The sequence below is a fragment of the Dysidea avara genome, chromosome 5 (assembly GCF_963678975.1).
Source record: "Dysidea avara chromosome 5, odDysAvar1.4, whole genome shotgun sequence".
Lineage (NCBI taxonomy): Eukaryota > Metazoa > Porifera > Demospongiae > Dictyoceratida > Dysideidae > Dysidea > Dysidea avara.
The window spans coordinates 1,608,907-1,622,309 of record NC_089276.1 but is presented as its reverse complement, the minus strand read 5'-3'; the positions used below and the strand labels follow the sequence as shown (position 1 = coordinate 1,622,309).

At 36.9% G+C, this 13,403-nt stretch overlaps 1 protein-coding gene across 1 annotated transcript; it reads right to left on the bottom strand.

Moving 5' to 3' along the window:
* Nucleotides 1–3,165: 3,165 nt before the first annotated feature.
* Nucleotides 3,166–10,686, bottom strand: LOC136255999 (kelch-like protein 4). The gene is made up of 3 exons (XM_066048905.1): nt 10,570–10,686; nt 5,351–5,503; nt 3,166–4,230 (listed from the first exon to the last, which is right to left on the bottom strand). The coding sequence occupies exons 1-3, from the start codon at nt 10,624–10,626 to the stop codon at nt 3,292–3,294; spliced, it is 1,149 nt and encodes a 382-aa protein (XP_065904977.1). The 5' UTR covers nt 10,627–10,686; the 3' UTR covers nt 3,166–3,291.
* Nucleotides 10,687–13,403: the final 2,717 nt, after the last annotated feature.

Genomic DNA, 13,403 nt, shown 5'->3' with positions numbered 1-13,403 from the left:
AATATACAGCGAAGCAGTGAATATCTAGCTAGCCTACTACACTCTACCTGCTACAAGTGGTGTAAACAGCAGCAAAGAAACAATGCTACACTTTCTGTTTCTTCAGGAAATTTGCACAACCGTTTTGAAACACCATATTTCACCTTTGAACGTGAATTTTCTTACGCTGTTGTTTACTATTCTCCAGCGGCCCTACCCAGTCCGGCCTCCAATTAGTGTGGGTGGTAACTAACCCAGCTGTAAACAACAAACACCAATTTAATGGTTACAAGAACAGCGAAATCTTCCACCTGTCGAGGCCATAAAGTTTACGCGCAGCGAAACGAGGATAGCTCATGACGTCACTATGTAAATAATACGGGCGTTTCCAATCCATGTGACATACATTATCTATGCTGCTATCCTTCCCATAATTGAAGGGGACAAGTGCCATTTGAAAATTTAGGTGACCACATAGTGGGCATTAAACAAAATTTTGGTATATAATTGAAATATTGTAATATTTGCTAAAAATCAATTTGAGACTGCCATGAACTTTTAAACTCTGTTGTTTACTTAATGACAATATTATTCACATGGTTAAAACAAGCCATTCAAATTTTTAGAAAATGGAAAATCTAAAATGGCACATGTCCCCTTTTTCCACTGACCCCTTCAATTATATGTTTTAAAACAATCTGAATAATTGTATTGACTCCTACAAATATTTAATAATTCTTGGAAGTTTCTTTATAGTTCATATATATGTTACTGATTAATAGCTATAACCACCATCTCTAACCTTGAGGCCTTAACATGTGTGCCTTTTACTATAATATGTATATATAGTATTAGCTAACACATGTACAGTGAATTAAAAGTTGTCGTATTTGAACCTGGTAGTATTGGTAAAGTATCGGTATTTGAACTTCAAGTTGGCAGTATTGGTAAATGTCTTCAAAGTGACCTCAACCCTTCTAACCAACTTCTATGAAATATTTTACTAGCTGACTGATTGACTGACTGATGCTTTCAACTTGACTATGGATAGGCTACATGCAGGCTTGATTTCTTCTCCGTTTGGCATTGCTTCAGCTTGATCATGAGATGTGCTTTTTTGCCAACTCCAGCAGCTACTATATTACGCATACATCATGGACCTACCTTGTTCTCCTATGTATCCCATGTCTTTTAACCCTCTCTGATATTTAACTTGTGCTGGCATGGCTTCAGCACTTTCGTTTCCAAAGAGTGGCTTCTTGTACTGCTTTTTACTTGTAATGCTGTATAATGGCATAAAAAAGAAGTGGTTTTGCATTTCAGTCATTGATAATTGGGTGTGTTAACTTGCATGATTAATGTGTCTGGCATCATTCTTACTACCTTTGATGTACTTTGCAATAAGAATTAAGTTAAGTAGGAATTAATATGTCAGCTAGTGTAGCTTGTTTCATTGAATTTTTTCTTGAAATTTCTAGCTTACACTTGTTATTGTAAGGTATTGCAATTGAATATTATAGCTGTGCGCATGTATTCCTACATTATAAAAATTCTTATCTATAATTATGTACAATTATTTTTCATCTATATGACAACAGTCATTCCTCAATTTGTAACTATGTAAGATCGAATGTGTTATATGATTGTCATGATTTGCACATGATATAGAAGAGACTTGAATATAATATAAGAGACCTAGATCTAGACTTGAATAACATGCAAGAATGGTGACTTGCAAGAATGGAATGGGATCTGGTTACTGAACCTTAACTTAGAGAAGTGCAAAGTGATGCATATAGGTAAAAGCACAGGAATTATATAATGGAAACTTTGGGGTCTACTGTGGAGTTGACAAAACAGATTTTGAGAAAGATCTAGGCATATGGATAACATCTTCTCTTAAACCTTCCTTGCACTGTGACAAAGGCTGCAGGTTCGAGGTTACCTATAGGTCCAGTCATGGATTTTTTCTCCTTTCTCCAACTTTTCAAACACACCTTAAGTAGTTAAAAAGTCTTTGAGCAGGCTGTAGGACCAGGTGTCCTACAGCACTTGTGCTGTAAAGCTTTAATAAAATAAAAAAAGCTGCAGCTGCTGCAACCAGGATACTGGGAATGCTTAAAAGAACATTTACAAAATTCTCTATAGAATTGTTTATCTTCCTGTATAAAATTTATGTTAGACTACAGCTAGAATATTGCATCCAGCTTTGGTGTCCATATCTAGCCTGGGACATTGATACTCTAGAAAATATACAAAGGCGGGCCACTAAACTTGTGAATGGACTATAGTCAAACTACCTTATGAGTCAAGGTTAAGAGAACTTGGACTCTATTCTCTTTATTGTCGACAGAAACGAGGGGATCTCATTGAAGCTTACAAGCTTTTACACAGTTATTATGATGTTGACTGGGCAAGGTACTTTACTCTAAACTCTGGGCATCACACTAGAGGACACCACATGAAACTTTTCAAAAAACCATCATGTCTACTTTTAAGGTCGAATTTTTTCACCCAGAGAGTGATAAATACATGGAATTCCCTGCCAGAAGTTGTTTCAGCACCAACAATCTTTACTTTCAAAGCAAGTCTTGATAATTATTGGAATGACATAGGATATGGATATGAACAAAGGCCTAGTGCCTAAACTTTACTTTTGATCCAAATTTTATATTATTTGTAACCCTGTTTGTATATCCATCCATTAATAATAATAATACTATAGTATGATTTAATTTGTACTGTCATGGCACATAAAAGTATTTTGGCATGGCTTATACAACATGCAATGTTTCATTGTGGGATAATACACTAAAGCAGACACACATGCATTCCATAGTTAGTATTAGTGTACATTAAAAGGTTAACAGTCACATATCAGATCTATAGCTTCATTTGGGAAGGGGGGAGAGCAACTAAAGATTAAGATACTAATAGATACAAATATTCTAGTAAGATATTTTAGAACTCAAGTCATACAAGTGTTTAAAGAACTTAACCAGAGTATAATGGAACTCAATGGAGCATAATAGGGAACTAAAGATAATTATATATATGGACCCACATAGAAATTATTCCACGAGTGTGGGTCATGTTGTATCTCCCTTGTATTTTGAGGACCATGTTTAGCTGCTTCCTTACTATCAGTGTTGCTAAGGCGCACAATTTTACACCATAATTCTTAACTCCACATTTCACTGACTTCTTAAATGCTTCCAAAATAGGTACAATGTACATCAAGCTACTATTACATTGCTCACTTAAGAGCTCTGAATAAATGAAATAATTACTTATGCACACCATACAGGGTCACTATGGCTCACATGAGCCAATCCAAACAGTACTGGTATAGTCATTGGTATCATTCAGTCCTCCAAACACAATTATTGTGTTATCACCTACGAAAACAGCAGCTGCTGCGTTTCTTGCTGTTGGGAGATATCCTACGAATATCCAGTTCTGACTGACCTTGTCAAACATGCGAATATCACGCGTCGGTATGTACTGATGATCCATTATGTCTATTGTTCCTCCAACTACAAGGAACAGTCTATCTTGTACACTAACAGGAGCTGATTGGCAAATTGAATAGTCTGGGTGGGAGTTCCACTTTAAGGTATGGCTGGACAAGGTGTCTAGAGGAGCAGTAAATACTGTTGGGGAATAATCATCACTCAGATCAGTTCCCCCTAACAAGTAGAGGTTGTTGTTTACAATAACTGCCTGTAATCTACAGTGGGGTAGTGGAAGATGGTCGGTAGCATACCACTGTCCAGTGGAACTATCAAACAATTCAGTGGATAATATCTTTTTGCGGCGATCTCCTTCACCTCCAGTTATTATTAATGTTGACTGATGACCAGCAGCTGTGGCCAAACTTCTTGGTGTTATCATCTTGGTATATTTCTTTGGATCTCCATCTACTGAAAACACCATGTTGGTCACCTTATGACGTTTGTCTTGGCCTCCAGCAATGATCAACCGTTTGTTGAGAGTGGCCATGGCAAAGTTGCAATAAGGAATAGTGATGGGAGTTGAATTCCAGGAGTTGTCAGCTAGATCATATACATCTATCCTATAAGATGGTGTGCCAGTGCCTTCATGACCTCCTCCAATGCACACCTTTTCTTCAAGTAGTATGGCAGAGTGATTGGCACAGGGTACTGGTATAAGGGCTCCTTCTTGCCACTTGATGTCCACTTCTCCTTTAAATAATTCTGGTCTGGGGGACTCCTTCACAACCAGTTGTTTCTAAACAACAATAATGCACTGTACTGATCAGTGGGCACAATCCAATCATACCAAAAAGCAAAAAGTCACATAATCATATTACTATTACAATTATAATTTTTTTGCAGTTTGAAATATAAGCCTCTGTGTTCCCTTCTCCAAATGGAAAGATTTTAACACTACAAACACCCTGGTGCAAATTTGATAAACATTCACAGAATTATTTGCATTAAAAATACAAACACATTGTCACACCTACACTATAAGGTAAACCACATACCAGAAGAAAGTCAATATTTACAGGAGTTAACCACCATCAAAAATAAAACCTTTTTGCTATTTAAAAGAAATCGCAGCAGAGTTACCAACCCAGTGTAAAATTGCAGCATTGAAATACTCTAATAGAACAGTCACTAAGAAGTAAAAATGTGCATGAAACGCATAAAAATTGTCCATAGTTTGGACCAGGGACCTCTGCACCTAACTTTCAAATCAAACCACTACTGTCAGCTCACAATAACTGATAAATGAAGTTCAGTTTAAACCTACTCAATAGTAAAAATTGCATAAATCTAGTGAATTGTACCAATGGAAAATCTGTCATTCTATGTGTGTGTATGTGTGTGTTGTCCACAAAACGTGTGCTCTATTAGAGTACTACAAAAACAATAATTTTAAGCAATAAAGTATGATTGTAACTTCTGTTATTGATAATCATCAATCTCATAGCCAGCTTGTGGTCAGCTTATGGTGTATAAATACAAAAGGAAGTGAAGTGCAATAACAAACAAGGTATATACGAATAAAGGTAAACCTTCAAAAACCTGAGTGAGAAAAGTTATGAAGAATGACTACAATGATGTTAATGCCAATAATGCACAGCCATCATTAATGTCACTGCAACTACATTTTGGTGGCCACCACAACAATCTGGTTACACACTTTCTTACTGCTTGGCTGGTTTTGTACGTATACAAGTGCTAATAATTCCTGCTATACATGTATTATGCTATGTATGCATTTGTAATGTCATGAATGATGACGCTATATAGCTGAATTTTTGCATTACAACAAAAGTGGCAATGGAACTTAAACTCCATGCTGTGCTCTACCAGGAGCTTGCCTTACTAACTGTACATACTTTTAATTGTTGGTTCTCAGCTTTCAACTGTTTGTTCTCTTCTTTAAGACTGTTGTTCTCCACCATCAGACCATCAACTTTAGTTTTAAGGCCATCAAACTCTCCCATCAGCTTCTCATTGTTGCTTCTCATTTCTTCCAATTGGGTGGTCACCTACACAGCAAGGAATCATCAACTATGACACTGTATTTCAGTAATGTGTGGCATGTTTTTGCATGGAAATAAATTTTACATAAAAAGCAACCCAAGTTTCATAACAGCGATTACACTGTTTAGTATTAACATTTAAGTGTTTACTTATATACTATGTAATTACTACACTGGAGTTTGCTATAAAAACATATTATTGCACCTACACAGCTATACACCAGAGACGTGTGGCTTAAATGGCCTCTATCATGTCTTCGTGGGATCTGATTCATTTACCAACTGCAGATGTAGATTGTTGCAATATAAGGTACAGCTTTTATTATTTTCCTACATATATTCTTCAGACTCAGGATTATTTTATAATCATGCAAGAGCTACATGTCCATAAGGTATGCATCAAATTGGTTTAGGAAATCTTGTGTCTGGCTGACGGTGTATTATAATAATGTGAGCAAAACTTATCAAGCCCAAAAAGTATATAAAGCTTTTTTAGATGAACGTCTACATGAAGGGGTTGTGGTGCATCTCTGAAAACATTATGCAGTTCTTTAATTTTCTAACTTGTATGCCTTCATAACTTACACAATACACACTAATGACGTGGGAAATTAATCACAAATACTTTTTGTGGTCTATTAGCTATGCCCAGTAACTCAATATACTTTTGAGTCTGTGAGAATACTGTACCTTTAACACCATCTCTAAAAATATATCTCTTTCCCTGCAGCGCAATTCTTTACTGGTGAAGTTGACACAGCAAAGTACACTGTTTATAAATGTATTACTTACCACCGACATCATGTGATTCCCCCTATTGACTGGGCACTGAGAAACCAGGTCTAACTGTTGAACATTTTTGTAAAGACCTCAGATTGCTATAGCTCAATACTGGGTCAAACATCTACAAATATATCAATACTAAAGACGGACCATTACCGGGTGACCATATTAGATTCTTGGATTATATGAATCTTTCTATCAAACGGGTTCAATTGAAATACACATACATTGGTGGCAAATTTCATCCATAAAAGTTAGGATTTACAAGCATGGTTCCCTAACAATACTAAACTAATTTATTACTACTAAACTGATGCCCTGATGTCTGCATGGGAGTCCACTTAATGTAGCTGTTGTGGACAGCCTGTATGATTGATTGATTATTGAGTTAATTTCACGGTATTCAGCACAGCCATTCTTCTGGACACAGCCGTGTGATGTCATTGGCTCAGTGAGGTAAAATTACAAGGAGTTGTAACATATATAGTCATGTGTGGTATAGATCTGTGACTATGATCAGAACGTTGACTGGCCATAATTTACCTGTAACTCACACCCTTCAGGATTTGACCTGTTGCTGCTACCTACATCTTCAATACATAGAGCTTCTATAAATCAACTAGTAATTAGTTATGTGGATATTCCTACATAGCTACATATGTGAGAACACATGATCATCATCAACAAGGACTGGCAAAAGTTTTAACAAATGCTTTCAAAATCATGACAAGGGAGGCATCTAGTGATGCTCTGTGGGAAGGAGATTTGGATGCTCCAAATGTCATTGTTGTGATAATACTGCATGTACAGCCATGCTTCATCTGTTCCTTAAAGAAGTCATCCTTATAGAAGTCAGAATATGATATATGAAAATATTCCATTGTTGGTACCATAATTGATTGGAGCTCAGCATTAACATTGAAATTTACTCATAGTGGACTGCTAGGCATATGCCTCAAAACCCTTTGGTGTATGCTGACAGAATGAATGATGAACAAAACAAAGGATTCTATAAGATTTTGCTAAGGTCACAAGCTCAAGAAGTGTGTCAGCCAATGTCCAGAGACTAGATGATATCTCATTCTCTGGCTCATTTTTGCAAGCCTGTCAAAGCCTCTCTTGGTCAAGATAGATGTCGTTTTCACCAATTAAGTTGTAGAGATTGTATTTGTATGTAAATTGGTCTGTGTAGATCTAGACCTGGCAGAAAAGCTACACCACTGTATTCAGTTGCTAAGTTTGAAGCATTATGTGTAACTGCTCTGGTCCAGTATATTCATAGCAGAGACCTCAACCTGTAAAGTCCACTAGGAATGAGACCTGAGGCTAAAATGGGTGAGATTGGCCCACTTATGAATGAGGTCCACTCTCATTTTAAGTTTTCAGCAAAATTTGCCACTTTCTGGTACATTTGTCTAAATTTTTAGCTATCAGAGCACTGTTTTGAGAGGTTGTAAATGAAACTAAATCACATGAGAGCTCAATTTTCCAGGAATTGCAATGTGTGAGATGGAAAACCATGCATGAGATAACAATCCAATGGGTGTGTCTCACGCATAATGCATGAGAGTTGAGGTGTCTGTCATAGAGTGATAGTGTGGTGCAACTAGGGTATATGTGAACCTTAATAACAAATTAAAGAAGATCAACAACAGTACAGTAATTGTAAAACTGACTTCATCTCATAGTTGGTTTTGTGGCTAAAAGCCATTGGTGTAATAATGAATAAGCCTTCCTCCCTTATCAAATTTTCAAAAACTCAGACAAACTACATCCTCATTTTGGAGTGGGTACAGGATTTTGACTGTATTTAAATTTTCTGTATTAGAGAAAGAGAACCATCATCAAAATTATTTGTGATGAAGAAAATGTACAATAAAACAAATAGGTAGCGTAAGTCGCCAATTACTGTCACCATATTGTCATGCAATTGTAATTCCTTAATTCAACGGCGTATGAACTTCTGGTTTGAACCATTTAACAGAGCAGTCCTTTGTCTCTTAGCACACCAAATTTTAATTATCTCACGTGAGTGAACATCTTGTTATGAGGAAAATCGTAATGCCTATCATATGCCAATTATCTGCATGGGGTACCTATTATTGGCAACTGTACTTCCGTGATTGACCAATTATTGGCACAGTGTGCGATTTTGTGTGTAACTCCATGATGGCTCGTTGGTTCTTTGTGAAATTTTTATGGGAGGTGCAGTCTTTGGATAACTTAATTTCACAGAAGTTTTACGAAGATGAGGCCAGCCATCAAGAGATATTCAAGTTAGAAGTAAAAGCATACTGGTTTCCAATATAAAATTATTTTTATGCAATTCCATTCTTAGCCAGAATGGCTTGTATAGTGCTTTAACAACAATAATCACCGAATGAAAATGATTCTAAGAAATGTTTTAGAGGATACAACAGCCCATTGGGAACTTGGTAGCCTCCATATACCCTGTAGCCTCAATAGTTTACAAATGTTGATAATTGGTACCTGCCAATAATTGACGACTTGCAGTGAAACCTCGGGCAACATGCGACCCATGTAGAAAACACACTGTGGGCATGGCAAGGTAAAAACATAATGAGAAAGACAAAAGACTAGCTCAGTACTGTATTACAAAATATTTAAAAATCTTATCTAGTTTGTGCACTACCGGCTCCTTACAGTTTCTTGCCAGAAAAATTCTCTGAGAGGCAGAAGTAGGGTTGGGAGGTATTTAGGTATTAGTGGTTAAAAAGGTATTTTTCAGATACTGTTGTGGTTTTCTAAAGATACCGAATACAATGTATTAATTAAAGTTTTGGTGGTTTAGAGTTGGCTACACATGAAGTCAAGCCCCATACAACCATGTGTTTATGCTGTGGACAAGACAAACACAATAATTTACCTTTTGAGATATTCAAACCTTATTTTGTGGTACAATTGTCATTTCATTTGTTCCTTTAAAAGATGACTTTCACTACTAGCACAATGTGGGTATAAGTGTAAATCATAGCTTACGCAGGTTTTTAAAGTGTACAATATAAAAGGTATTTAGTGATACCGAGGTATTTTTCCTAATACTGTACCGTTCTTCAAAAAAGCAATACTGCCCATCCCTAGGCAGAAGTACTGGCAGAGGCAGCAGCATCCAACCATTTCTTAACAACATGTTTTGATATCTTTATGTCAGCGTAAACAAAGTTTATCAAGTTGGACAAATTCTTAATAGTAGAGACTTGGAAATGACCAAGTACTGTAGTCTCGCATGGCCAGACCTGGCACGGCATTTAACGATTGCATTACCGTACAGCCTAAATATTTCGAGGGTAAAGATTATGAGGTTAAGCAATGTTGCTAAAAATAAATTTTTTGCGGATTTGCAAACACTCCCAAAATGTATTAGACTATATGGTGGTATAAATATTTCAAGGATAAAATTTTCGCTGATAACTCCCAAAACTACAAAATCAGCGAAAATTTTCCCCCTCAAAATATTTAGGCTATACGGTATAAGCACCTGCTTGAAGCAGGTGCTTATAATGTGATCGATAAGTGCGGTGCCGAGAAAAAGTGGTCTGGCAAGGGGGTGACACACAGGCACTCACTGTAGGTAGATCTATGAAAGTCTTAGTCAACGGTCAAGGTTAAAAATTTCCAACCCACAATCGAAAAGTACTGAAATATCGTCACTAGGGTACCGGTCAAAGATTGAAAAAGGCTCTTAGTCACAGGTCAAAACAAAATTTCGGCCGGTCAAGACTTTGACTGTGGTTGCAGATCTCTCTACAGCGCGTACCGTATAGCCTAAATATTTTGAGGGGGTGATTTTACGGCTTTGGGGGTTATCAGCGAAATTTCTACCATCGAAATATTTAGACCTCCATATAGCTAGTTCGGGCTATAATGCATTTTGGGAGTGTTTGCAAATCGGCGAAAATTAGCAACATTGCTCAATCTCGAAATATACGGTACCTACGTGACACCCCCTTGTCGTCTGGCCACGCGAGACTACCAAGCACTGTCTCTTTGAACCCCTTTGATGAGTGACTATACACGGATAACGGAAAATTCGAACGCAATCGAAATCCGCTGTAACATTGACAGCCTCGTGCCCAGACCCTATTTCTTGGGGGATGACCCTATTTCCTGGGGGATGACGCTTGTCAAATAGGCTCTGGGTTCGGATGGGGGGAACTTATAATCTCTAATCAGTAAGCGCCACTCCAGAGTCTGGACACGAGACTGTAGACTGAATTGACAAGCGATATTGAACACACGACAACGTATTAAAACCATATAAAACTAACCGGCATAGTGGTGCTTGGTTGTTGGTAACCTGAACTCTCCGGCGGTGCCCCCGCCATCTGAAAGATTTAATGTTTGCGCCAGGTAGCTTATGTATTTAAGCGCATCACGTTTGAATTTGAGGTAAAACCAAAAAAAAAAGAAAATTAGGACTATTAGCAATTATAAACATTAATTTTGTACATAAGTATTTTTTTCCCCTGGGCTAGATGGACTGCCCTTGCCACCACCCCCAGCACTAGGTGTTAAAGTGTTGGACAGCTGGAAATAGCTACCAGCAATCAAACAAGGCTGTGCCTTTTTCCTGAAAGTAATACTAATACTAATTATTAAGGCCACCAGACTCCAAGCGACCCTCGGAGTAGGCCAGATCAATATATGCTCAAGCACATTACTGAAGATTGTAAGTAGTTACTAAGTACCGTACATGTGTTGTGTTAGTATTATGTATGTTGTGGTGCAGGGTGTAGCTGAAGAACAGCTTTGGCTGATGCTGCCTCCCTGTTAAAATAACAATTGAAAAAAAAGAAGATTATTTATATGCATGCATTTATGTGGTCACACATGCCAACAGATTTTGTAAACATTTTAAAACCAAGATAGCAATTGATACAACATCTTTTCATGATTGATCTGTGTTGTAACTGAGAGGGTTGACAACCAGACTTTCCCACTCCCCTGAAAATTGGTCACAAGTCTTCCAACCTGTTGATGCACAGATTTAGATGAGGTTTTAGCTACATGTTTGCTGAAGAGCAGTATGATTGTGTGACTGTTCTATTAGAATTTCTAACTATCTACCGTATAGCCTAAATAATATTTTGAGGGGAAAATTTTTTAAGGTTGAGCAGTGTTGCTTAAAATAAATTTTCACGGATTTGCAAACACTCCCAAAATGTATTACACTATATGGAGGCCCAAAATGTATTATGTTATATGGAGGTCTAATATTAATATTTCAAGGATAAAAATTTCACTGGTAACCCCTAAAATCAGCAAAAAATTTCCCTTGAAATATTTAGGTTATACGGTATTACTGCATCTCAATCTTTTTAACGAAATTGTGTGAACTGCAGTGTTGTTACGTCTGAAAAGTGAAGTAACCATTATGCTTTGTTACACAGCAGTGCGAATCAGAACATTAGTTTCGATCAATCCCAAAGGGGAAGGTAAGACATAAACCGAAAGTCACAGTGAAAGTGTAAGCATGCCGGGAATATTATGTCATTGACACATTGCATTTTCAAAAACAAGACTGCTGCCAATCTCTGCAAACTGAAAACCACAAGATATTGAATCTGCCGTGCATACAGTGATCATGCATTTGGGGAACACTAACCTGTGTTATACATATTTCATGGATGGTCAACCATTACAAGTTGTGTCTGAGCATAAAGACTTGGGAATAATAGTTGATTCTAATTTGAAATTTCATAGTCAAACAACTGTTGTTACAAACAAAGCTAACCATATTTTAGGACTTATTAAAAGAACATTCAACTTGCTAAACACCAGATCACTTCTTATACTTTATAAATCTCTAGTAAGACCAATGTTGGAGTATGCCAATGTTGTCTGGGGACCTAATTATATTGGTGACTGTCAGATGTTGGAAAAGGTACAAAGAAGAGCTATGAAATGTATTCCAGAACTTTTTAATTTAGAATAATTATGATGATCGTCGAAGTGCTCTAAATCTTCATTCACTATCTTACCTAAGACATCGTACAGATATGTTGATGGTGTACAATATTTTTACATGACAATATCAGCTTACAGTCTGAAATGTTTTTTCACCAACAATAATTGTCTAGTGTAACAAGAGGAGACAGTCTCAAATTGTTCAAGCCACATGCACAAAGATCTGTTTGAAGTAATTTCTTCTCTATGAGATCAATAAAAGCTCAGAATAGTCTACCTAAGTAGTGTCAACCAACTCCGTAAATAGCTTTAAGATTTTATTTGATTACCTCTAATGATTATTTTCTTTTTGTACATGAGCAGGACTCACAGGCTTATGCCTTTCTTTTCTTGTAATAATAGTACATGCAACCAAATGAGCCATTAGTATATACAATGGTGGATCCAGGATGGGGCATTTGGGGCAAATGCCCCCCCCCCCCTTCAAGAAATTGCATACAAGATCGAGATACTCTAATAGAGCAGTCAATTACTCTAATAAAGCAGTCACAATGTTCATGAGGCAGTGTAGCTTACCTATGAAACTATAAATAGGATTTTATTGACGTGATATATTTGGTAAAGGATAACTAGCTATTATTGTTGTGACCTTTTTTTTTTTTTTTTTTTTGGTCTTCAACTGTTTTTCAGCAAGGTGCCCCCCCTCTTTCCAAACTCTGGATCCGCCCCTGATATACCTCATTATCTTGTAGGAAAACAGATGTTTGATCATGTAATTGCAAAGACACATTTCCTTTCACAAGTACATGTACACTCTTATGCACTCACAAGACTGACTTTAATTTGTGCAAAACTCACATTGTTACACATAGCTAGTCTTGTGTCAAATATGCCAGCATTATAGGCTGGAGTACTATTCCAGCATAATGCTAGCATATTAGGTGGATATTTCAAACTATGGAGCTTAAATAGATTGTTTCTCCTATCAATAGAGCACTCAAATGCATTGTACATAGCTCCTTAGATCGATACTCTCTAATAGAACAGTCACTTTGTAGTGAAATACTCTAATAGAGCATTCACTGATTAAAATGTTCCAAGATAATTAGCATTCACTGATTAAATGTTCCAAGATAATTGTAAGAAATGTTGCTAACCTAGAAGCATAATGCAAACATAATGGGAGCACTGAAGA